Source organism: Tachyglossus aculeatus, chromosome 3 (assembly GCF_015852505.1).
Source record: "Tachyglossus aculeatus isolate mTacAcu1 chromosome 3, mTacAcu1.pri, whole genome shotgun sequence".
Taxonomy (NCBI): Eukaryota; Metazoa; Chordata; class Mammalia; order Monotremata; family Tachyglossidae; genus Tachyglossus; species Tachyglossus aculeatus.
This window is the reverse complement of record NC_052068.1, coordinates 60,109,180-60,136,622: the sequence shown is the minus strand read 5'-3', so window position 1 is coordinate 60,136,622 and position 27,443 is coordinate 60,109,180. Positions and strand designations below refer to the sequence as shown.

At 44.6% G+C, this 27,443-nt stretch overlaps 1 protein-coding gene across 1 annotated transcript in view; it reads left to right on the top strand.

The window, feature by feature from the left end:
* Positions 1-27,443, top strand: part of OXCT1 (3-oxoacid CoA-transferase 1) — a 132,035-nt gene that overhangs the window by 62,302 nt on the left and 42,290 nt on the right. The window contains exons 8-12 of the mRNA XM_038744201.1: positions 7,953-8,060; positions 11,006-11,120; positions 14,437-14,531; positions 16,500-16,548; positions 26,042-26,114. Of these exons, the coding sequence (XP_038600129.1) occupies positions 7,953-8,060; positions 11,006-11,120; positions 14,437-14,531; positions 16,500-16,548; positions 26,042-26,114 (440 nt within the window). The remainder of the gene's footprint in view (positions 1-7,952; positions 8,061-11,005; positions 11,121-14,436; positions 14,532-16,499; positions 16,549-26,041; positions 26,115-27,443) is intronic.

Genomic DNA, 27,443 nt, shown 5'->3' with positions numbered 1-27,443 from the left:
TGTCAGCTGTGTGACTTTGGGCGAGTCACTTAACTTCTCTGCGCCTCAGTTACCTCATCTGAAAAATGGGGATGAAGATTGTGAGCCCCACATAGGACAACCTGATCACCTTGTATCTACCCCAGCTCTTAAAACAGTGCTTTGCACATAGTAAGCGCTTAACAAATACCAAAATTATTATTATTATTATATAATTTAAGGGTATGTACGTAAGTGCCGTGGGGTTGAGGGTGGAGCTAATATCAAATACCTAAAAATCGTAGATCCAAATGCTGAGACTTGCAGCGTGTATATATTTGTACTTGTATCATGTATATCAAGTGACTCTGCCCAGTGTTTTCTAATAGCTCGTTGTGGGCAGGGAATGTGTCTGTTTATCCTTATATTGTACTCGCCCAAGCGCTTAATACAGTGCTCTGCACACAGTAAGCACTCAATAAATATGATTTAATGTACAGTCCTCTGCACACAGTATGTAGTCAATAAATACCATTAATTAAATAATTACAATTGTGGTGTTTGCCATGTGGTGTGCTAAGCACTGGGGCACGTACACTGTAGTCACCTAAGTACTTGGATTTTTTTTAATGGTATTTAAGTGCTTACTTTGTGCCAGGCACTGTACTAAAACCTGGGGAATTCACCCCCCTACACCCCAGTCCTCCCCCATAGCATTTATGTACCTATTTTTATATTCTGTTCACTTTATACTTTGAGAAGCAGCATGACCTGTCCATTCAGTCGTATTTATCGAATGCTTACTGTGTGCAGAGCGCTTAGGAGGTAACTAAGGAGGTAACTAAGCATTTAGGAGAGTCTTGTCTTATGCTGTCGAGTCGTCTCTGACCCATAGTGATGCCACAGACACATCTCTCCCAGAACGCCTCACCTCTATCTGCAATCGTTCTGGTAGTGGAGCCATAGAATTTTCTTGGTAAAATTGCAGAAGTGGTTTACCATGGCCTCATCAATTCAGTCAATACTACTTACCATATTTCAGACACAACTAAGCGCTGGGGTCGATTCCAGCAAATCGGGTTGAATTCAGTCCCTATTCCACGTGAAGCTCACAGTCTCAGTCCCCAATTTACAGATGAGGTAACTGAGACCCAGAGCAGTGAAGCGGTTTGCCCAAGGTCACACAGCAGACAAATGGCAGAGCCAGGATTAGAACCCATAACCTTCTGATTCCCAGGCACAGGCTCTATCCACTACACCGAGCTGCTTATTGTTTGTCCCTTGAATCTTAATAACTTACCTTTAAGTGAAACGCACAAGGCTGAGCCTTTTTATTTTTGGGGAAAAAAGAGGCAGTTTTATTTCTAACGGACCACAGAATCTTAGATTGGGAGTCCTGGGAGGCATCTTCTTGCTAGCTTAATTGCTCTCTTCTCAGTGGTTGGGTGAGTGGCGAATCCATCTCAGATAGATGATTGGAAACTCTTTTCTTAAGGACCTCCGGAATGGAACTGCACCCTCTCCCTTGCTCAACTCTTTCCGGGATTTATCACCCTTACCGTTCTAGAGGTGTGCACTTAGGACAGCTACATTCTCCTCGACTGCAATTTAAACTCATTTCCTCTTAGTCATTCTTTTGTGGACGTGGGGAGTAATAGCACAGTATTTTCCGAAGAACCTTGGCAGACGGTGGCAGTAATGGCCTGTGAGGAAACAGCGGGTCCTTCAGGGAACTTCTGACTAGTTTTTCAAAGAATTACTCCTCTATCTTCAGACTAAATGACCCCGAAGTAAAGGGATTTCTTCACAAGAACTCTCCATCACTTTTGCCTGTTTGTCATACTTGTCTAGAAAGGCTCCATCATGTCCTCTTGAAAACTTGCTTCGCCAAACTGGACAGAGTCATCCAAAAACAGTTTCCATGCTGCAGAGTTATAGTAGAAGGTTTTCTTTCTTGCTCTACTAATTCCTCTCCAGCTCTCCCCCATCTTAGACCTATGATGTTCAATTTTCTGTTCTTGCACATGTCTCTATTGAATTCCAACCTGTTTCTGTAGGGAGGTCATTGTAGTTATTATTATTTTCTACCTCAGTGCTTAGTACAGTGCTTGGCACATAGTAAGTGCTTAACAAATTCCATTATTACTATTGTTATTATTATTATTATTATATTACACTTATTTTTACCCCAGTGTCTAGTACAGTGCTTGACACCCAGTAAGCACTTAACAAATTCCATTATTACTATTATTATTACTATTTTACAATTATCTTCTGCCCCAGTGCCTAATACAGTGCTTGACACACAGTAAGCGCTTAACAAATTCCCTTATTATTACATTACAATTATTTCCTACCCCAGTGCTTAGTACAGTGCTTGGCACATAGTAAGCACTTAACAAATTCCATTATTATTGTTATTATCATTGTTATTATTATATTACAATTATTTTCTACCCCAGTGCCTAGTACAGTGCTTGACACACAGCACTTAACAAATTCCATTATTATTATTATTATTATTGTTAAAATTATTTCTTACCCCAGTGCTTAGTACAGTGCTTGACACATAGTAAGCGCTGAACAAATACCATTAAAAAACAATTAGGAGTGCTTTGTGGAATGCTGAAAACTAGTCCTGCACTAAATGAGGTCATGAATATCTACAAGGATTTTTTTAGATGTCTCAGCAGGCATGGTTTTGGACCAAGTGCCATTTCAACACATTGACAGCTCGGCTTCTCCATTCCAGGAGCTTCAATCGTGAAGGCACTGTGGTGGTAACCGAGGGTGTATCACACATATGATTCATGTACACAACTCAACGATGTGCCTAATTCACGTTTTGCTATTTATATTGCCTGATACGTAATCCCCATTTCCTCACCCTTCTCTCTCGCAGCGTACTTCTTTTATATTCTTGCTACCAACTCACTTTTTTTTTTTTTGCATAGTTGTTTGGAGAAGAAAAAGAAGTTGCTGAGTAATAAACTTTTGTGAAAATCTTGATATTTTCCAGTGACTAGAGGTGAAAGTATTGCATCTTTCTCTTTTCTCACTTTGGATTTCAGGTACTAGTCCTCCCCCTGCTGCAAGCCTTTGTATCCTTAACAATTTTCAGGGCTGAGAAACTGTTTCTTCTGATATTATGGGTGGATGCAGGCAACATATCAGAAAAAATTTTAACCACATATTGCCCTGTAGCTCCCCTTCCTTTTGAACTATAGGGATCTCAATAATAGCACAGTGAACAGAATCAGGGCAATATCTGTATCAATCAGTCAATCAATGGTATTTACTGAGTGCTTACTGTGTAAAGAGCACTGTATTAGGCATTTGGGAAAATGTAAAATTGGTATTTACTGAGTACTTACTGTGTAAAGAGCACTGTATTAGGCATTTGGGAGAATGTAAAATAACAGACTTGGTAGACATTCACTACCTGCATCACGTTTCCAGTCTATCACTGATACTTCCATGCCTTCTATAAGGAAGGAAAACCCCATTCAAAATCAGAAAGGAGTTGAGGAGGGAAAGCAACCCTTGAATATAATGCTCAAATCAGTATCGGTGAACGTTTCCCCTTCTCTATTCTCTCCTTAATGAGGGAAGATAAGGCTAATTAGAGAAGCATCACATCCTCTGGGTTTTGGGATTCTACCAGATGGTTCAGGACGGGGCGTTAGACTTATGGTAGTGGCAGGTCTGTGTTGGTCTCTCACTTTTTGCCTTGATCTTGTTCCGGGGCACTGAACTCGAGCATCTGTTCTGGAAGTCATTTTGTTTGTCCTTCAGGATTTTCCTGCCTAGCCACTCGTTAATTTTCGAAACCTCTCCCTTGTGACTTCAGCGGGACACCCTTCGATAGAATGAGTAATAGTCTTAGAGTTCTTTGTCGTCGGAAAACGATCCGGCCATCTCTTCATCTTCAACTAGCCTCCTTGCCCTTTTTCATTCAGATTTTCCTCTTGAACTTTGAGGCCTCGTCCCCAGAGGCTTTTCTAAGCGGCACCTACTTTTCCGAAGAGGAAAGTTGCCTTTCCGTTGGAAAATGATGCTGCTGACGGTGTGATGTTGAATCCGTGTGTGTCGTGTGTGAATGTCTAGACTGTGAGATAATAATAATAATGATGGCATTTGTTAAGCTCTTACTATGTGCAAAGCACTGTTCTAAGCGCTGGGGGGGGCTTCAAGGTGATCAGGTTGTCCCACATGGGGCTCACAGTCTTAATCCCCGTTTTCCAGATGAGGTAACTGAGGCTTAGAGAAGTTGTGACTTGCCGAAGGTCACACAGCAGACATGTGGTGGAGTCTGGATTAGAACCCATGACCTTTGACTCCCAAGCCCGTGCTCTTTCCACTGAGCCACGCTGCTTCTCCGCATCTTCCCCCAGACGGTGGGCAGGGAATGCGTCTGCTAACTCTATTGTGTTGCACTGTCTTAAATGCTCAGTACAGTGGTGTGCTCACAGTAAGTGCTCAATTAGTACCATTGATCGAGAGGGTCTCTTGCACACGTGCACACTTTATCTATGAGCATGCAATAGTGCACCTTTTCTGCCCCCTCCCCACTTGGTTTTCTGGTTAGGAGAGGAGAAGGATTCTCTGCCACCGTTGGGCTAGGCACTTGAGTTGTTTTTGCAGTCCTCTAGACTGTGAGCTTGTTGTGGGCAGGAGTTGTCACAGTATATTGTTGTATTGTACTTCCCTAAACTCTTAGTACAGTGCTCTGCACACAGTAAGTGCTCAATAAATACGATTGAATGAGTGAATAGTAGTGATGGCTTGCACCAAGCCATCCCCACTCTCACACCTGGTCCTCCTGGGCACAGTGGCACCCAGTTTAAGACGGATGATAGGGAGAGTGGGTACAGCATCTGGTCATTATGGGCAGGGAATGTGTCTGTTAAACTGTCATGTTGTACTCTCCGAAACGCCTAATAAAGTACTGCGCACACATTAAGCGCTCAGTAAAAGCCAGTGATTGATAGATTGGTCTCTGAGATCGCAACAGTAGCAGATACCTCTGTTTCCTCAGCCATCTGATAAGCCAACATTGATGCTGCTGCTCAGAGTGTCTTAGGAAAGGATGGAGAGATTTTTTCTACTTCCTGGCAGGAACCATGGGACAAGCAAAAATCAAGAAATAACGAAATAAGAAACGACAAAAACAGTTAAAAAAATGCAATTGTATCTGGCACAATTAGACAAGCTTGGGCTGGAAAACAGCGGGAGGAACAGAGGACGGTAGGGAGGCCACCTCTGAGCAGACTCTGATTCCAACAATTGACTGCATGCCCCTGTCCATTCCTTCCCTTCCACTTCCCACCCTCAGGCTAATGGCTATGGGTCCCATGGGGGAGACCTCTCCAAATGGAGATGCATCTAGATCCTGTCTCCATGAGCCATCCTTCATCAGGTTGTCTAGTCTCACCCCCAGAGTTGTGATACGGTCTCCATACTCAGCCAGTCCATGAGCTGTAAATCATCCTGTATTTTCTGGGTAATGCATTATTGTCATTTTTGCTCAGTGCCTCAGTTAGAAGGCGGTACAGTATGGAAGTGACAGTGTAGATAGTGAAGGAGTGGAGTAAAGGAGCTGAAAACTCACACTCCATACACCCCACAACACTGGCCATCTTTCTGTGTTTTAATTCTTTTGGGGTTTAAACTGTTGGTATCAACCACAAATGTATTTTTTCTTCCTCGGTTTTTTTCTGGCTCTTTCCATAGGCTGTTATTCAGTCAGTAGTATTTATTGAACACTTACTCTGTGTGGGCAGGGAATGTGTCTGTTTACTGTTGTGTTATACTCTCCCAACTGCTCAGTACAGTGCTCTGCACCAAGCGAGTGCTCAATAAATACGACCGACTGACGGCACTGTTCTAACTACTTGGGAGAGTACAATAGGGTTAATAGGGCCGAGCCATGCTCTCAAGGAGTGGAGAACATGTTTTCCTTTCCAGTTTGGTGTCCAGGTTTTTGCTCCTTGACTTTCTAATTCTATAATTGCCTTGGATTCGTTCATTCATTCAATCGTATTTATTGAGCGCTTACTGTGTGCAGAGCACTGTACTAAGCGCTTGGGAAGTACAAGTTAGCAACATATAGAGATGGTCCCTACCCAACAGTGGGCTCACAGTCTAGAAGGGGGAGACAGAGAACAAAACAAAACATATTAATAAAATAAAATAATTAGAGTAAATATGTACAAATAAGATAGAGTAATAAATACGTACAAACATATATACATATATACAGGTGCTGTGGGGATGGGGAGGGGGAGGTGGGGGAGAGGAAGGAGGGGGCTCAGTTTGGGAAGGCCTTCATGTCCTGGGAAGGCCTTGGATGTCATTCAGAGTTGTCAGTCAAGTTGTGTCGGGAATATTTGAGTGAAAATACTCCACAAAGTGTGTCAGATCTGGGTTACTGTTGGCTGTGTTGCATTGGCATAGCATTGTGACCCCACATGGGACAGGGACTGTGTCCAATCCGTATGCTTTATCCACCCTAGCGCTTAGAACAGTGCTTGGCACACAGTAAGGACTTAACAAATGCTAGTTACTATTGGGTGGCTCGTGTTTACCATTTTTTCTCACCTTGAGTGAGAAGCACAGAGTCAGTCCCACATGGATCTTTTCTGGTACACTGTCATGCGCAGTTGGATCTCACTCTCAGTAGCATTGTCTCTGAAAATTAAGAACAGCTAGAAAAATAGACATAGTATTTTGTTCTGATATTGATTAGGCACTTTCACTGCTCCCCAGCAAAACCCAAGAACTCTGAATGAGACCCAATCCTGGCAAACTCAGAGTGGGAAGAAAAAAGACAATCGGGAAAAGAAATACTCTGTCAATCATTTTGATCATCCAGCTTTTTTTAAAATCAGTCTCATTTTATTTTGAAACATCAGGGATGGTAGGCGATCTCTGATTTGAAGACAAAGCACTTCCAGTCATCCTGTGACTAATCTTCTTGCTTTAACTGGTGGAACAAGAAGGGAAGTGGTGACTGATTCTAGAATGTAAGCTGTTGTACTCTCTCAAGTGCTTAATAAGGTACTCTGCACATAGCAAGCGCTCAAGAAATACGATTAACTGCTGTTGTAGCCTGGCCAGGTTTGGTGGGCTCTTCGAGTTTCTGCCACTGTCCTGGCATTGGTTTCATTCTGACTTTCCAGAGCTGGGGAAGCAGGAAGAGGAAACTCTTGCTTCTCACCCATTTCTCTTTGCCTTGACTCCCAGATGCACCCAAGTGGAGGTGTTGAAGTTCTTGACTTGCTTTCCCAAACCAAAGAGGGGAAAAGTAGCCAGTGCTGATCTAATTTCAGGGACCCGCAGTTGAGAATTGAGAGCCAGATAATAATTATGGTAATGGTGATATTTATTAGTGCTTACTTTGTGTCAAACACTGTTCTGAGCACTGTGGAAAATAGTAGGTAATCAGTTTGGACAGAGTCCCTGTTCCACATGGGGCTCACGGTCTTAATCCCCATTTTACAAATGAGGGAGCTGAGGCACAGAGAAGTGAAGTGACTTACCCAAGATCACAAAACAGACAAGTGTGTGGCCTAGTGGATACAGCACGAGCCTGGGAGTCCAAAAGGTCTGGTTCTAATTCCAGTTCTGCCACTTGTCTGCTGTGTAACTCTGGGCAAGTCACTTCACTTCTCTGTGCCTCAGTCACCTCATCTGTAAAATGGGGAATGAGACTGTGAGCCCTATGTGGGACATGGACTGTGTCCAACCTGATTAGCTTGTATCTACCCTTACGTTGGTTAGCTTTTGCTGAATTGTCCCTCTGGAACATTTTCTCAGGTAAGGCCTGTTGCATCAGTCTTGACGTTTCTGGACACCTGGAGCCTGCATTAGTTGATCTGAGGCATACATTTGTATTTCTTCATCTTTTAAGACCTGGAGAAGGATGGTATCTCAGTGCGTTATGAAAATATACTTGATTCACCATTATTACTCTTTCCTTTTTCTCCCTCTAGGTTGAAGAAATTGTTGATATTGGATCTTTTGCCCCAGAAGATATTCACATTCCTAAGATTTACGTACATCGCCTCATAAAAGGGGAGAAATTTGAAAAGAGAATTGAAGTAGGTATCGTGGTCCTTTGGTTAGTCTGTCACCAGCGAAATGAGTGTTTATCGTTTATATTTCCATGGTAATAGTCAGATATTTCATCCTCTAGCTTCCTTTCTCCTTTGACCTCTCTCAGATTTGGTTAAACTATCAGCGTGACTTCTCTCGGTTGCATTCTTTTATTTCCTTCCAGTGTTGTTGATCAATAAGTGGGTTCAGTAAGTTGAAACTGGGCTCCAGAAGCTGTATAAAGAGTCTGTGGCAGAACTGAAAGTAGAGCCAAGAGCCCTGACTTCCAGCTGTCTGCTTCAGATACTTTAGCAGCCTTGTCCTGGTGTGGTCATAGCAGTTGAATGGGGTTCGGTGGGTATGTCAAACAGCAGGAGAGCTTAGGAGGGACAAAGCAGGGAGAAATGGGAAGGGTCTGACAGTCTAACCGCTTATTCATAATAATGATAGTGATCGTTCTTCGACTTTTCTTAGCACTTTTGTCTTTTCCAAGGTGCTCACGTTTTACACATCTCATTATAGTCTCACAGAATCCCTGGAAAGAGGCAGATGTTATGTCCCTTCTACAGGTAAAAAACTAAAGCTCAGACAGGTTACACTACCCAAAGTCACCCAGCAGTGCAGTGGTAAAGCTTAGGACTCTAATTAGGATCTAGACTGTAAGGTCTTTGTGAGCAGGGAACATATCTGCCAATTTGGTTGTATTGTACTCACCCAAATCCTTAATATAGTGCTCTGCACACAGTAAGCACTCAATAAATACCATTGATCGATCGATTAGATCCCAGTTCTGCTGACTCCCCGCCTTTTCCCTCTCCTATTAGGCCACACCACCTAGTTTTCCCCCAGGAAACTACGTTTCTTGCATCTCTCTTTTTCCGAAATTACTGCTTGCAGCTTTCCAGTTATTTCCTGCTAGCTGGCCCAAAAGTTTTTTCAAGCCAGTCACTATAAATGGAATTCAAGCATCAAGTTAGAGGAAGGAGAGAAATAGCTCTTTCCACCCTGAAAGCATGTAACAGACTGCTCTAGCCTATAGAGGATATCGCTACACCTAAGCTGGAATCCAGAGTATCTTCCCTGGGTGTCTACTTAGCCTTTGCCATCCATGTAGGATTTCTTCCTTCACCTTCCCCTTCTTTTCTCCATTTCTCTACCCCCTACCCCAATCAATCAATAATTCAATCAATCAATCCATCGTATTTATTGAGCGTTTACCGTGTGTAGAGGAGAGTACAATACAACAGAGTTGCTAGGCCCTTTTTTAAAAAATGGTGTTTGTTAAGCACTTACTATCTGTCACTGTTCTAAGTGCTGGAGAAGGGAAAAGCTTATCAGGTCCTAAACATTCCCTGTCCCACATGGGGCTCACAGTCTGAGTAGGAGGGAGAACAGGTATCGAACCTCCATTTTGCAGATGAGTCATAGAGAAGTTACCCAACTTGCCCAAAGTCTCACAGCAAGCAGTCGACAGAGCCGGGATTAGACCCCAGGTCCCCGACTCCAAGGCTCACGCTTTTTCCACTCGGCCATGGAGCTTTTCATGTTCCCTGCCTGCAAGGAGCTTACAGTTTAGTCTCTCCTTCCCCATCTCCAGCCTCAATGCCTCTGGAAGCAGAAATAGCCAGTTCCCTCCCCTTAGGAAAAGTCGCTTCCTCCAGGACCCTGCCTGGTTGTGTCATCCCCTCTGTAGCATTCATGCATGTATCTTCTTAGCTTAGAACAGTGCCTCACACATAGTAAGCGCTTAACGAATGCCATCATTATTATTTATTCCTTTAATCATCTGATCATTTTGCTCATTCGGTGCTATTACCAGTTGCATCAGTGGGCCTGGGAGTCAAAAGGACCTGGGTTCCAATCTTGACTCCGCCATTTGTCTGCTTTGTGACCTTGGGCAAATCACTTCACTTCTCTTGGCCTCAGTTCCCTCGTCTGTAAAATGGGAATTAAGACTGTGAGCCCCATGTGGGACAGGGACTGTAACCAACCTGATTAGGTTGTATCTCCCCCAGCGCTTAGAACAGTGCTTGACATGTAGTAAGTGCTTAACAAATACCATCATCATCATCATCCGTTTACATTCTTTTTTCCCTTCAGAAATTGTGAGGCCCAAGACTGCCCCACCCCACCCCCCGCAATCAAGGTCAACCAGCAGACAATGGAAGGCCTGGGATTAAAACCCTGGTCCTCTAACTCCCAGGCACATGCTCTTTCCCACTAAGCCATGCCACTTCTCCCCAAAGCTTCCTTTTTCCTGACTTCCTGCCCTTGTGTGGATTGATGTCCTCTTCCCCAAAGAAGGCTGCTTCTTGAGAAGGGACAACCAAGGAATCCTGACCCCAGCCCAGGGCGTGAGGGAGAGGAGTTGGGTGGAATGGGATTAAAGAATGCCAGTAATAGACATGGTGATCTTGGGGGTAGGGAAACTGTTCACCCCAAGGGCTGCGTTTGGGGGGACCGGAGGATCCTCATAAACGGGAAAAGATATGTGACTCCCAGAGTCAGCTTTGTGTAATTAGCTCTACTGTGCCTAACTGTGCTTTGCACTGGTTAATCAGTTAAGATAATTAGGCTGGACACAGCCCCTATCCCACACTGGGTTCACAGTCTAAGTAGGAGGGAGAACAGCTATTGAGTTCCCACTTTACAGATGAGGAAACTGAGACCCCAAGCAGTTAAGGGACTTAAAGTCACACAGCAGGCAAAGGAAGACCTGGGACTAAAACCCTGGTCCTCTGACTCCCAAGCCTGTGCTCTTTCCTACTAGGCCACGCAGCTTCTCTCCAAGGCTTCTGTTTTCCCGACTTCCTGCCCTTCCGTGGATTGATGACTTGTGCCCACCGAAGGTTCCTTCTTGAGTCTTTTAAGCCGGGATTTGGAACAGTGCAAACACAGAAAATGAACATATATTATTCCGTTATTAATGACACAATTGTTTGTTTCAAAGCGTTTATCTGTCCGAAAAGAGACTGACGTGAAGGCCAAATCCAGTAAACCCGGAGACAGCGTCCGAGAAAGGATCATCAAACGCGCAGCTCTGGAGTTTGAGGACGGCATGTATGGTATCCTTTAGCAGCTTGGGCTAAACCGGCTTGAGCCGGTTCAGAGGAGTGGCCCAGGCCCCAGAGATATACCCCCGGTTGTGGGCATGGAATGTGTCTGTCATGTTGTTCTTTTGTTCTCTCCCAAGCACTTAATACAGTCATCTGCGTACAGTGAGTGCTTAATAAATACGATTGACTGAGCAGATAGGTTCTGGCAAATCCTGGTCGTTCACTGATCAACAATCGTGTGTATCCCATCTCCTTTGGAAGGCTTCCCAGAGGGCTAGGAAACAAGCACGGCGGCCCTGGCTCCCACGCATTGCCAGCCTTTAGGCCAACTGGGGACAAGTTCAGAGACGGCGTTGTGTTGACATGAGTTTTGCAGCCATTTGGTCCTAGTTCCACATCTGAGCCCGCCTCAGAAATACTGACATCAGTCCCCTTTGCCCAACAGACAGACTAGCTTCATTGTCATTTCCCCCACCCCTGCCCCTGTCTCTTCTCTACAATGACATCTGGTGCTTCCTTATCCCCCAGATCTGGATGGAAGAAGGGGAAAGTGAGCCAGGATGCTATAGACTTGTACAGGTGAAGAAACTGTTAGATCAGTTCATCTGATATTCATTCATTCCATCAATCGTATTTGCTGAGCGATTACTGTGTGCAAAGTACTGTATTGTGCGCTTGGGAGAGTACAGTATAACAATAAGCAAATTCCCTGCCCACAGCAAGCTTAGTCGTAATGGTCTTTATTGAGTGTCTAAGGCCTTGAAGTAATACATCCCACCAACTCCATTTCTTCTTCCACTATTCCCTGAAAGGGCTTAGTGTAGGGTCCTGTTTCTTGATGACCCACGGACTGCCTTTGTTATTAGCTGGTACAAAGAGAAAGTTCAAGATACAGGCGACTGATACGCCTTTGACTGGAATATCCTGGACAGTTCCTTGAAATTCCAAGGACTCTGGGATCAGCCCCTACTGAACCCACATTCCTGTGGGCCTGGAGCTTTGTTTGGTCTGTTCAGACACCTTCAAGGTTTGTTTCAGTAGCTTTTTTCTTTTTTTTTGAATGGTATAAGTTAAGCTCTTACTAAGTGCCAGGCACTGTACAAAACGCTGGGGTAGATACAACGTAATCAGGTTGGGCACAGTCCCTGTCCCGCAAAGGGCTCACTGTCTTAATCCTCATTTTCCAGATGTGGTTACTGAGGCCCAGAGAAGTGAAGTAACTTCTTCCACTCAGCCAACTCCTGACCTTTGACCCTTTCCATGTCCACCCTTTCACTGAAAAGGGCAGTGAGGGGACTGTTGAGTCTGGATCAGGCAAGGAGGTGAGAACTTTCTATCTGCGCTTTCAGTGCCAGGCTTTTGTGGTGCTTCAGTACCATGACCTATGCTGTGTAGGTCCAGCTGGCTCGCTGGAAAGAGGCAAAGACTGGGACAGATTACAGAGTAAAATGAAAAAGAGTCGAAGTAGAGCAAGGCTTATAACTCAGTGGGGAAGGTGACTCTTTCGAGTTGTTTGAAAAGAGTGGAATCAATCGCAGTACCCGACTGGAAGGAGGTTGGAAGGTATGGTGAGGGGCCAAAGCAAAATTCCTACAGACTGGAAGAGGTGATGGTGAGGCAAGAGCTTGAAAGGGAAAAGTGTCTGGGAGACTAATGTTTCCAACTCAGAGAGTTCTCAGGAAGTGACCTAGTTCATCCTCTCTGCTCAGGTAGGACTGTTCTGTATCATCCCTGCCTGGTCCATAATTAAGATAGACACTGGATCAACTGTTTTAAGGCTGATTTTTTTTTTTCTGTACAGAGCAGCCAGGCATCTGTAAAAAAAAATTAATCCATCCCCCGCCCTATCTTTGATGGTATTTAAGTGCTTATTATGTGTACAGGTGTTGACAGTCGGAGAAGCAGCTTGACCTAGTGGCTATCGCCCAGGACCTGGGTTCTCATCCTGGCTCCACCGCTTGTCTGCTGTGTCACCTTGGGCAAGTCACTTCACTTCTCTGTGCTTCAGTTACCTCATCTGGAAACTGGGGATTAAAACTGTGAGCTCCATGTGGGATCTGATTACCTTGTATCTACCCTAGTGCTTACATCGGTGCCTGACACATAGTAAGTGCTTAACAAGTGCCATAAAAAATAATCAAATCATCAAAAAACAGTCCTAGGAACCACTCGATAGCCTAACTTCATTTCTAACCGCGCCCTTAAACCTAGCCATAATTGACCTTATCCTAGCTTTATTAGTGTATTTTGGCACTTGAGTTTGCAGATGGATCGATTTGGTTGTTTGGAAAGGGTGACCTTTGCAATTCATTGACAAGTAGACTTTAGAGTTTATGTTGTGCTCCTTTGGGCATCTGGTGGAATTCTGAATCGAAGTAAAACAGTCCCTGTCCTGGGTCATAGTCATTCATTCATTCATTCATTCAGTCATATTTATTGAGCGCTTACTGTGTGCAGAGCACTGGATTAAGTGCTTGGGAAGTACAAATCGGCAACATATAGAGATGTTCCCTACCCAACAACAGGCTCATAGTCTAGAATGGAAAGAAACAGATAACAAAGCAAAACAAGTAGACAGGTGTCAGTACCATCAGAATAAATAGAACTATAGCTATATACACATCATTAATACAATAGAGTAATAAATATGTACAAATATACACAAGTACTGTGGGGAGGGGAAAAGGGTAGGGCGGGGCGGGGGGCGATGGGGAAGCGAGAAGGAAAGGAAAAGTTGGGGGGGCTGAGTCTGGGAAGGCCTCCTGGAGGAGGTGAGCTCTCAGGGCTTTGAAGGGAGGAAGAGAGCTAGTTTGGCGGTTGTGTGGAGGGAGGGCATTCCAGGCCAGAGGTAGGACATGGGCCGGGTTCGACGGTGGGACAGGCGAGAACAAGGCCCAGTGAGGAGGTTAGCGGTGGCAGAGGAGCGGAGGGTGTGGGCTGGGCTAGAGAAGGGAGGTGAGGTAGGAGTGGGTGAGGTGATGGAGAGCTTTGAAGCCGAGAGTGAGGAGTTTTTGATTGATTCGAAGGTTGATAGGCAACCACCGGAGATTTTTGAGGAGGGGAGTGACATGCCCAGAGCGCTTCTGTAGAAAGATAGTCTGGGCAGCAGAGTGAAGTATAGACTGAAGCAGGGAGAGACAGCAGAATGGGAGATCAGAATATAGTCTAATGGGATCATTGGGGGAAAAATTCCTTTGTGGCTCTGGGCCTAGAGCTGGCCCTATAGGGGAGATTACCGTTCTCAGTTGCATCTTTGGAAGATTTTGGGGGCGGCCTGATCTATCCCACTTCTATTCCGAGATGGACCGTGACAGTTCTGTTTCAGCCAATTTGGGCATAGGAATTCCACTGCTGGCCAGCAACTTCATCAGCCCCAACATGACAGTACACCTGCAGAGCGAAAATGGAGTCCTAGGCCTGGTAAGACTGAGGGAAGGTTATTGGCCATCAAATAGAATCCGTTCATTTTCCCCTTCAGGTCTGCCGTCCCACAAACCTCACTGAGGAATGCCCATTTTTAATGTGGGGTTTGATACCGTGAGCTTTAGGTGTTCAGAAGTAGTCCTTCTTCATCATAATTGAAAATGAATTATAATCATTGTGATATCTGTTAAATGCTTACCAAGTGCTAGGCACTAGGCTAAACACTGGGGGAAATACAAGATCATCAGGATGAACAGAGTCGCTGCTTCACATGGGGCTCACAGTCTAATCAGTCAATCCATCAATCAATGATATTGATTGTTTACTGTGTGCAGAGCATTGTACCATGTGCTTAGTGGGGGAGGAAGAACAGGCATTTATCCCCATTTTGCAGATGCGGAAACTGAGGTACCAAGAAGTTGTGAGTTGCATAGCAGGTCACATAGCAGGGAAGTGGCAGAGCCAAGATTAAAATTTGGTCTCTGAGCCCTGTGCTCTTTCCTGTAGGCCCTACTACCTCTTTGTTATGACTCAGTATGGTCTAGTGGAAAGACCAGTCTGGGAGTCAGGACCTGGGATCTAATTTGGGCTCTGCCATTTGTCTGCTATGTGTTGGGCAGGTCATTTCACTTCTCTGTGTCTCAGTAACCTCATCTGGAAAATGGGGATTAAGACTATGAGTCCCACGAGGGGCAGGGACTGTGTCCAGCCTGATTACCGTACCATTACCATACCATTTCTAGACTGTGAGCCTGTTGTTGGGTAGGGATTGTCTCTATCTGTTGCTGAATTGTACTTTCCAAACGCTTAGTACAGTGCTCTGCACACAGTAAGCACTCAGTAAATACGATTGAATGAATGAATAATAATATAATAATAATGGTATTTGTTAAGCTCTTACTATGTGCAAAGCACTGTTCTAAGCACTGGGGGTATATAAGGTGATCAGGTTGTCCCATGTGGGGCTCACAATCTTAATCCCCATTTTCCAGATGAGGTAATTGAGGCACAGAGAAGTTAAGTGACTTGCCCAAAGCCACACAGCTGACAATTGGTGGAGTTAGGATTTGAACCCGTGACCTCTGACTCCAAAGCCCGTGCTCTTTCCGCTGAGCCACGCTGCTTCTCTGCTGAATTACCATATGTCTATCCCAGTGCTTCATACAGAGCAAGCACTAATTATTATTGGTCGTGTTTTTTGAGCACTTACTCTGTGCCACGTACTGTACTAAGTGCTCAGAGGAGTACAATATAACAGAGTTGGTGGGTTGTATTTCCTCTGACCTTGTTCGATGCTTGGCACCCATAGTTTTCTAGAATAGCTCGCTCTAATTTCCATTAGTCCCCCATCCTGTTGCCTGTCCTTCCCCAACCGTGCTATCCCACTATATCCAATTAAAGCCATCTTTTCCCATGGCAGAGGAGGGGTCCGAGCACCCCCGCCATTCCTGTGTTTTATTTGCCTTTTCTTCTTCCAGGAGTTCAGATAATTGAGAATTGCCATAATATCGAATGATAAAAATCTAGCAGAGGTTCTTACAGTCTAAATAATTGGAGTGTTGCATGAAAAAGTTTGAGAAGCTAAGGGCACGTATTGATCTAAAACTTCCTTGGCACTTTCACATTTCTGTGTTCTTCAATATTTCACCTGAAGGCTCATAACTAATTAAGAAAATACATGGTTTTTATTATATTGTGTCAAATGCTCTTTCGGGTTTGATATGTAGATAATTATAAGGATTACGTTGTGTGAATTATTAACATCCCAGGATAAAAGGAAAATATAGATGAATGAAAGGAAGGAGAAGAGTGGAAACTTTTTAGAACCTATTTTAAATAGCTCAGTCAGAGCTTGAGGTTAAAGTTTTCTGTTTTCTTTTAAAGGAGCTTTTAAGTACCTCCTCGGGATGCACATTTTCGCAAGGTTTTTCTCCAATCTAATGAAGTCATTTTTTTCTTCCTTAGGGTCCTTATCCATTAGAAAATGAAGTCGACGCAGACTTAATCAATGCAGGTAAAGTGACAACGTGGTATTATCTGAATAAGATGATTCATCCTTTTGCTTTCAGCACCTAATATGTGCCCCTGTGACTTAGGTTCAGATGTGTGCAGTGAAATTCCAGGAATATGTGGCCCTGACACTAGATCATTAAGTACTTCGATGTCTTGTTTCCTTAGTTTCTCAGAATGCAGAAGTTTTAGGTTTTGGAACAAGTTGTACCTCTAAAGGCAAATTACATTCATTTGAGAGAAGAGAGGAAAATCAATCAGCCATATTTATTGAACCCTGACTGTGTGCAGAGCATTGTGCCAAAGTGCTTGGGAGACTACAACGAGTTAGTAGACATATTCCCTGCCCCCAAGGAGCTTACATTGTAGAAGTTGACAGACATTAACATAAATAAATAATGGATATGGGCTTAAGTGTTGTAGGGCTGAGGGTGGAGTGAATATCAGGTGCTTAAAGGGTACAAATCCAAATGCAGAGGTGATAAAGAAGGGCGACTGAGTAGGGGAAATGAGGGCTTTATCAGGAAGACCTCTTGGAGGAGATGTGATTTTTTTAAGGCTTTGAAAGTGTGGATAGTGGTGGTCTGTGGTATGTGGAGGAAGAGGGAATTCCAGGCAAGAGGGAGGATGTGGGCAAAGAGTTGGCAGGGAGAGAGACGAGATTGAGGTAAAGTGAGTAAGTTGGCATACTTGGTGAACCCTTGGTGAACTCATTCACTCCCATGCCTTTAACTATCATCTCTACACTGATGACACCCAAATCTACATCTCTGTCCCTGCTCTCTCTCCCTCCCTTCAGGCTCGTGTCTCCTCCTGCCTTCAGGACATCTCCATCTGGATGTCTGCCCACTATCGAAGACTCAGTATATCCCAAACTGAACTCCTTATCTTCCCTCCCAAACCCCGCCTTCTCCCTGACTTTCCCGTCACTGTAGCTGGCACTACCATCCTTCCCGTCTCACAAGCCCGCAACCTTGGTGTCATCCTCTACTCCGCTCTCTCGTTCACCCCACACATCCAATCCATCACCAAAACCTGCCGGTCTCACCTCCGCAACATTGCCAAGATCCGCCCATTCCTCTCCATCCAAACCGCTACCTTGCTGGTTCAATCTCTCATTCTTTCCCGACTGTATTACTGCATCAGCCTCCTCTCTGAACTCCCATCCTCCTGTCTCTCCCCGCTTCAGTCTATACTTCATTCTGCTGCCCGGATCATCTTTGTGCAGAAACGCTCTGTGCATGTTACTCCCCTCCTCAAAAATCTCCAGTCACCCTACGAATCAAGCAAAAACTCCTCACTCTCGGCTTCAAGGCTCTTCATCCCCTGGCCCCTTCCTACCTCACCTCGCTTCTCTCCTTCTCTGGCCCAGCCTACACCCTCTGCTCCTCTGCCGCTAACCTCCTCACTGTACCTCGTTCTCACCTGTCCCGCCGTCGACCACCGGCCAACGTCCTTCCCCTGGCCTGGAATGCCCTCCCTCCACACATCCGCCTATCTAACTCTTTTCCTCCCTTTAAAACCCTGCTAAGAGCTCACCTCCTCCAAGAGGCCTTCCCAGAATGAGCCACCTTTTTCCTCTCCTCCTCCCCATCCCTCCCGCCCTACCTCCTTCCCCTCCCCACAGCACTTGTATATATATTTGTACAGATTTATTACTCTATTTTACTTGTACATATTTACTATTCCATTTATTTTATTAATGCATATAGCTTTAATTCTATTTGTTCTGACTACTTTGACACCTGTCTGCACCTTTTGTTTTGTTGTCTGTCTCCCCCTTCTAGACTGTGAGCCCGTTGTTGGGTAGGGACCGTCTCTGTATGTTGCCAACTTGTACTTCCGAAGCACTTAGTACAGTGCTCTGCACACAGTAATCACTCAATAAATACGATTGAATAAATGAATGAACGAACAGAGTTGGCAGACACATTCCCTGCCCGCAAGGAGCTTACATTGTAGAAGTGTAAGCAGGGGAAGCATTGTGGCTCACTGGAAAGAGCACGGGCTTTGGAGTCAGAGGTCACGGGTTCAAATCCCGGCTCTGGCAACTGTCAGCTGTGTGACTTTGGGCAAGTCACTTAACTTCTCTGGGCCTCAGTTACTTCATCTGTAAAATGGGATTAAGACTGTGAGCCCTCCGTGGGATAACCTGATCACCTTGTAACCTCCCCAGCGCTTAGAACAGTGCTTTGCACATAGTAAGCGCTTAATAAATGGCATTAAAAAAAGTTGACAGACTTTAACATAAATAAATAATGGATATGTGCTTAAGTGTTGTGGGGCTTAGGGTGCAGTGAATATCAGATGCTCAAAGGGCACAGATCCAAATGCGGAGGTGATAAAGAAGGGAGATGGAGTAGGGGAAATGAGGGCTTTGTCAGGAAGACCTCTTGGAGGAGATGTGATTTTTATAAGGCTTTGAAAGTGTGGATAGTGGTGGTCTGTGGTATATGGAGGGAGAGGGAGTTCCAGGTAAGAGGGAGGATGTGGGCAAAGAGTCGGCAGGGAGAGAGATGAGATTGAGGTAAAGTGAATAAGTTGGCATTAGAGGAGGGACTGGAGTATAAGAGGAGATCAGCGAAGTAAGATAGCTGATTGAGTGCTTTAAGGCTGATGTTAAAGAGTTTCTGTTTTGTGCCGAGGTAGATGGGCAATCAGTGAGGTTCTTGGGGAGTGAGGAACTATGGACTGAATGGTTTTGTAGAAAAATGGTCTGAGCAGCAGAGTAACGTATGGACTAGGAGTGAGGAGAGGCAGGAGGCTGGGTGGTCAGTGAGGAGGGTGATAGTAGTCAAGGCAGGATAGGATAAGTGCTTGGATCAGCGTGATAGCAGTTTGGATGGGAAGGAGAGGGATGATAGCAATGCTCTGAAGGTTGAACTGACAGGATATGGTGACAGATTGAATATGTGGGTTGAATGAGAGAGATGAGTCAATAATGCCAAGGTGATGGGCTTTTGAGACGGAGGATGGTAGTGTTGTCTACAGCGATGATAAAGTCAAAGGAAGGTCAGGACTTGGTAGGGGAAGATGAGGAGTTCTGTTTTGGACATGTTTAGTTTGCAGTATCAGCAGGACATCTAGGTGGAGATGTCCTGAAGGCCGGAGGAAATGTGAGACTGCAGATAGGGAGAGAGGTCAGGGCTCGGGAGGTAAATGTGGGAATCATCCATGGAGATGCTAGTGGAAGCCATGGGAGCGAAAGAGTTTTCCAAGGGAATAGGTGTAGATGGAGAATAGAAGGGGGTCCAGAACTGAACCTTGAGGGACTCCCACAGTTAGGGGTGGGAAGGAGAGGAGGAACCAGAGAAAGAGACCATGAATGAGCAGTAAGAGAGATGAGAGGGCAGAGTCAGGGAAGCCATGGTTGGGTGATGCTTCAAGGGGAAGGGGCTGATCCACAGCGTCAAAGGCAGGTGAGATCAAGCAGAATTGTGATAAGCGGGAGGGGTGGCTAAGGAGAAGAGTGGAGGAATTGTGCTAATATTAAAGCTGATGACTTCAGCTATTCAGATTCTCCATCATCCGATTCCAAACACCCACCCCACTGCCTTCAACCCAATTACCCCATCAGCCAAAAGGATTACTAGACCCATGGAGGAAATATTTGTGCTGAACTCTTTTTTTCATTCTATTATTGATCGTGTTTATTACCCGCTTAAGTTGTGCTGAGAATTGTGCTAAGCACCGAAGTCAGTACACTATAAACAATTCAGACACAACCCCCATCCCACAAAGTTTTCACCAAGTGAGGGAAGTCAGACACTGAGAACAACCATGAATTAATGACCAAAACTGTGGTATTTATTTAGTGCTTACTATGTACCAAGCCCCCGTACTAAGCTCTGGGGCAGTAGCCAGATGATCAATTCAGACAGTGCTGTCCCACGTGGGACTCACAGTCTAAGGAGGATGGAGAACAAGCATTGATTCTCTGTTTTAGAGATAAGGACACTGAGGCACAAAGCAGCGAAGTAACTTTCCCAAGGTTACACAGCACTCACGTGGTAGAGCCGGGATTAGAACCCAAGTCCTGTGACCCCCACGCCTCTGCTCTCCCCGCTAGGCCATGCTGCTTTTTCCATAAAGAACATAGTCAATTGTATTATTGAGCACTTACCGTGCCTTACCGTGTACTAAGCGCATGGGAGAGTACAATACAACAGTAACCAGACACATTCCCTGCCCACAACGAACTTACAGTCTAAAGGACGGGCTTATAAGCAGCTACAACCACTTTGGACCAGGGCAGTCCTTAGGTTTCTCACTGTTTCAGACTTGTTGGAACAGGATGAGAACCATCCCTTCACTGTCAACCTCATTCCAGGTGTCCCTCCTGCAAAATCTGGTGGCAGGTGGGAGGAGGCTGATCCGGGCTTTGGACATAGCCTCTCACTGGCCCAGAAGACAAAGCCTCCTCTTAACGCTTCCAAGGAAAAGAGGTGTCTGGAATCCAGCAAAGCTTCCCGGTAATGGCCAGTCACTAACAGTGTCCATTTTAGACTTAGATTTTTTTAAAGAGTTCATTTGATTCTCCAAGAAGGGTTACCTATTGCATCTCAACTTTCAGTAGCTCCGAGACAAAGGGCTGACAATCAGCCGAGGTGTAATTTAATTTCACCATGCCCACCAGTAACTGCTTCACTGACCCGTGGAAACTATTTGGCCGGCTTAATTAGTTTATTATATTAGCCAGTCCTTTGGCAAATGAATAATTCCACTTTCCAGAATGGAGCCCCTAATTAAGAAAAGCCTCAATACCCATAATTGCGGAGGTGTTTTAAGGTGACGGATGTTTGCTGAGCAGGAAAATCTGGCTGGCCACTGATCATGGTACCTTTAAAAATTGACTCTATAGCAGTGAAATCACCAGCTGTACCTCCATGTACCTTCCAAATCGTGGGAAATGCAAATATAATTACCATGAGAATTAGACCACTCTTGGTTTGGGGGTGGGAGGGAAGAAGGGAATATGGGATATTTGTACTTCAAAAAGCTCCAATCACCCTGCACCTCTGTGGAATTTGGGGGAAAGTGATCAGGTGAAGGAATTTTAATTCCTGAAACGTTCTGTATAATAATAATAGTAATAAAAATGACGACAATAGTAAGTTCTTCCTCTAGACAGTAAGCTCGATGTGAGCAGGGAATATGTGTGTGTATTGTTGTACTGCATTTTCCCAAGCACTTAGTGCTCTGCACACATTTAAGTGCTCAGTAATGATGATTGAATGAATAATAATAATAATTATGGTATTTGTTAAGCGCTTACTTGTGCAAAGCACTGTTCTAAGCACTGGGGGGGGATACAAGTTGATCAGGTTGTCCCACCTGGGGCTCACAGTCTTAATCTCCATTTTACAGATGAGGCAACTGAGGCACAGAGAAGTTAAGTGGCTTGCCCAAGGGATTCGAACCCATGACCTCTGACTCCCAAGCCCATGCTCTTTCCACTGAGCCACGCTGCTTCTCTAATGAATGAATAAATGTATACTATGTGTCAAGCACTGTCCTAAGCGGTGGGGTAGATACAAGCCAATCAGTTTGGACACATACCTGTCCCACATGGGGCTCACAGTCTTAATCCCTATTTTACAGATGAAGAAAATTAAGCAGAGAGAAGTTAAGTGACTTGCCCAAGGTCACACAGCAGACGAGCAGCAGAGTCAGGATTAAAACCCTTGTCCTTCTGACTCCCAGGCGTGTGCTGTATTCACTACGCCTTGCTGCTTCATCATCAGTGGTATTTGAGTGCTACTGTGTGAGGTAACTGAGGCACAGAGAAGTTGTGACTTGCCCAAAGTCACACAGCTGACAATTGGCAGAGCGCTTACTATGTGCAGAGCATTGTACTGAGCATTTGGGGGAGTACAGTTAAACAGAGTTGGCAGATATGTACCCTGCCCACAAGGAGCTCACAGTCTACTCTGTGTGCTACATTAGAGAATTTGGGGGCTTTTGCAGTGTTATTAGACCAGTGATAATTTTGATGGAGAGCAAGATAATAGTAACAGTTATTGCAGTATTTGTGAAATGTGTCAAGCACTGCACACAGTAAGCACTCAATAAATACGATTGAATGAATGAATTAATGTACTAAGCACTGGTGTAGAAGCAGCGTGGCTCAGTGGAAAGAGCATGGGCTTGGGAGTCAGAGGTCATGGGTTCGAATCCTGGCTCTGTCAATTGTCAAGGCCCTGCTGAGAGCTCACCTCCTCCAGGAGGCCTTCCCAGACTGAGCCCCTTCCTTCCTCCCCCCCCCATCCCCCTCTCCAACCCCCCCATCTTACCTCCTTCCCTTCCCCACAGCACCTGTATATATGTATATATGGTTGTACATATTTATTACTCTATTTATTTATTTATTTATTTATTTTACTTGTACATTTCTATCCTATTTATTTTATTTTGTTAGTATGTTTGGTTTTGTTCTCTGTCTCCCCCTTTTAGACTGTGAGCCCACTGTTGGGTAGGGACTGTCTCTATATGTTGCCAATTTATACTTCCCAAGCGCTTAGTACAGTGCTCTGCACTGTAAGCGCTCAAATACGATTGATGATGATGATGAATTGTCAGCTGTGTGACTTTGGGCAAGTCACTTAACTTCTCTGTGCCTCAGTTACCTCATCTGTAAAATGGGGATTAAGACTGTGAGCTCCACATGGGACAACCTGATCACCGTATATCCTCCCCAGCGCTTAGACTAGTGCTTTGCGCATAGTAAGCACTTAACAAATGCCATCATTATCAGTATTATTACTATCAGGCCCCATGCTCGGCTCACAGTCTTCATAGGCGGTAGAAAAGATATTGAGTCTCCATTTCGCAGATGAGGGAACTGAGGCACAGAGAAGTGAAGGGACTTGCCCATGGTCACACAGCAGACAAGTGGCGGGAGCCAGAATTAGAACCCAGGTCCTCTGACTCTGAGGCCCAGGCCCTTTCCAGTAGGCCATGCTTCTTCGGATCGGGCAGGGGTGAAGCAGGAGTGAGTCTTCTTTCACTTCTGTAAGTTTACCTTTTCCCCTTTTCTCATCTGCTCACAGGGCTGGCGGGAGGAGGAATAAATGAAGCTGCTGCAAAGCACTTAGTTCGTCGGCGAAAGGGGTCACATAAGACAAATTGCATTCTTCCCCTGTCGTTCTTAGAACTCTGCTTCTGAAGCACTCCCATGAGTCCACTGGAATTTTACCAGCTTATAACCAAGTCCATTCCCCAATATGTTGCTCCCAGAGTCTAGTGTGTTCCCAGGAATAGCAATGAGAAATATGGAGCCATTTCCTTTTTCCGTGGCTAAGACGTTAAAAACCCCGCCAAGTAAACAGCCGCAAGCAGTCCTAGACATGTGTTATACGTGAGGGTTTTCCAGCCTTCTTATGATCACCACTAATAAAGAAGGAAGTCCCTGAGTTTCTGGAGTATAGCTTTCATTCGGCAGTTATACTTCCACTGGAAATAGATACTCCTTTAGAGATACAAAAGTGGCTTTAAAACCCCCCAGTCAATTATGATATTTTTTAAGCGCTTACTATATACCAACACTCTACCAAGAACTGGGGTAGGTAGATACAAGATAATCAGGTCAGACATAGTCCCTGCATGGGACTCACAGACCAGAGGAAAGGGAGAACAGGTATTGAACCCCCATTTAACAGATGAGGGAACTGAGGTAGAGAAGAGACGTGACTTGCGCACAGTCACATAGCGGGCAAGTGGCGGGGCTTGGATTAGGTAACCCAGTTCCTCTTGCTCCCAGGCCCTTGCTCTTTCCACTAGGCCACACTGCTTCCCATCTGCTCTCTTCTCCCATTACACCCCAGCTTGTACTCTGTTCCTCCCAAGATTACCTCACCATGCCTGCCACCCCCTCTGATTCCAGCCCCTTTCTCGTGTCCTCCCCACTGGTTAGAACCCATTACTCCTCGAAGTCTGCCAGCTGTCCTCATCTTCAGAACCTCCTGAAATCCCACCTTCTCTGTGAGGGTTTCCCCACATTAGCTCCACCAGTCAGTTAATCATATTTATTGAGGGCTTAATGTGTGCAGAGCACTTGGAAGAATGCAGTATAACAATAAACAGGCACATTCCTTGCCCACAGTGAGGTACTATAAGTCACCACTGTAAGCTTGCTGTGGGCAGGGAATGTGTCTGCCAACTCTGTTGTTTTGTATTCTCCCAAGCACTTAATACGATGGTCAGCACAAAGGAAGCACTCAATAAATACCACTGATTGATTCACAGGGTGCATCCATCCAACAACTGTTCCTGAGTGGTTTTCCATATTCTCAACGTACAATCATTTATTCTTCTAGTTATTGTTCTGTATTTTTGCTCTCAACAGTCCCAGCATTTTGGGAATATCTTGTGCCTGTGCACTTGTAAACCTTGTCCTCCTTCTAACTTATCCATCACTGTAGACAATACCACTATCCTTCCTATCTCACGGAGTCATAACAGTGCCATTGTTCTCGACTTTCATTCAACCGCCGTATTCAGTCTCTCACCAGATCCTGTTCATTCATTCAGTCGTATTTATTGAGCTCTTATTGTGTGCAGAGCGCACTGTATTAAGTGCTTGGAAAGTACAATTCAGCAACAACCAACAAATCTGTTGGTTCTACCTCCACAATGTCCCTAAAATCCTCCCTTTCTTCTCCACCCAAACTACTTGTGTCAATCCAAGCATTTATCCTATCCCCTTTTGACCTTCCTGCCTCCTGTCTCTTCCCACTCTAATCACTACTTCATTCTGCTGCTCAGATCATTTTTTTCTCTAGAAAAAAAAAAAGCTATTCATTCCATGTTTCCCTCCTGCCACCCCATTCCTCAGGAACTTTCAGTGGTTGCACATCCATGTTCACATCAATCAGAAACCCTTCACCTTTGACTTTAAAGCACTCAGCACGTCCCCTCTTACTTTATCCTGCTGATTTCCTGCTACATCCCAACTTACTCATTCTACCTTAGTCTCATCTATCCCACCACTGACCCCTTCCGTGGCCACATCCTCCCTCTTGGGGCCCAAAATCCCTTCTCCCTTCATATTGGACAGACTGTCATATTGCTCATTTTCAAAGCCTCATTAAAATCTTATCTGCTCCAAGACGAGATTTCCCAACTAAACCCTCATTTCACATACTTCCTCTCTCTTCTGTGTCATCTTTGCACTTAAATCCGTATCCTTTAAGCACTTGACAGTCACTCCATCGTCATCCCCACAGCACTTATGTACGTATTTGCAATTTATTTTAACGTCTGTCTTCCCCTCTAGACTATAAGCCCCTTCAGGGAAGGTAACTTGTCTACCCACTCTATTGTATAGTACTCTCCCAAATGCTTTGTATAGTGCTCTGCACACAATAGATCACAGTAAATATCTTTGATTGTTTTCATCTTTTCCAAAAAATACAGCCCAACATTGCCACCTCCACCCTCTGGAGGATGAAAACCAGGTTCTTTGTGGAGAATCTAACGGCCATTTTTTTTTTCCACAGGCAAAGAAACTGTCACGGTTCTTCCAGGAGCCTCTTTTTTCTCCAGTGATGAATCATTTGCCATGATTAGAGGGTATGTATATGCTATCTGGGACCACTCACATTTTTGCAGGAAAAAGGAGCTGAGCCACTCACCAAGTGCATCAGTAATGCTCAACCACACAGCTCACAATTCACAGCTGAAAACGATCGTGAGCTTATTTAACACCTTCTGAAGTGGCTGGATTTGGATACTGGAAATTGAAATGTTCACTTCCGAGAACATTTGTGTACATTGCCTAAGGAAAGTTCTCCTACCATGTGTGTTTCTAGCGTGTGTTCTGAGTGGAACACCATTAAGGATTTGGGATCATTCTTGCCATAATTATAAGTCTGTCTGGATACACTGTCATACAGAATTGGAAGAAATGTTTTTTGCATGAGCGTAGCGCTGTTCAGGGAGTCAGGTCTATAATATATGTCGTGAAAGTGAGGTTCATCAGGAACAGACCCCCTCCATAGATATTACTATTACTACTACTACTAATAATAATGACTGTTGTGGTATTTTTTAAGCACTTATAATGTGCCAAGCACTACTAAGCATGGGATGGATACAAGATAAGCAGGTGGGACCCAATCCCTTTTCCTCTTGGAGTTCCCAGTCTAAGTCGGAGAGAGAACAAGTCTTGAATCCCTATTTTACAGTTAAGGAAACTGAGGCCCAGAGAAGTGAAGTGACTTGTCCCAGGTTAAACAGCAGACACATGGTGGAGCCAGGTTTAGAATCCAGGTCCTCTGACTCTCAGGCATGTGCTATTCCCACTAGGCTACATTGTTGTCTTAAAAATAACTGACTACATATTTAAAACACGTTGTTAGTGTGACTTAATGGAAAGAACACGGGCTTGGGAGTCAGAGGTCGTGGGTTCTAATCCCGGCTCCGCCACTTGTCAGCTGTGTGACCTTGGGCAAGTCACTTAACTTCTCTGGGCCTCAGTTACCTCAACTGTAAAATGGGCATGTAGACTGTGGGCCCCACGTTGGACAACCTGATTACCTTGTACCTGCCCCAGCGCTTAGAACAGTGCTTGGCACATAGTAAGCATTTAACAAATACCAACATTATTATTATTATTGTTAAATATACATTTTAATTGTGTTGAAACCATGCCCTTAAGTGTCTTAGAGGAATTCTGAAAATTATATATACATACATACTGTTGTTGGGTAGGGACTATCTCTATATGTTGCCAACTTGTACTTCCCAAGCGCTTAGTACAGTGCTGTGCACACAGTAAGCTCTCAGTAAATACAATTGAATGAATATATAATTATATATATAAAATCTTCACAATTGCATAATATTTGCACAGTACTCTAGCATCATTTATTTCATTTTTCCTCAGAACATCCCCATGAG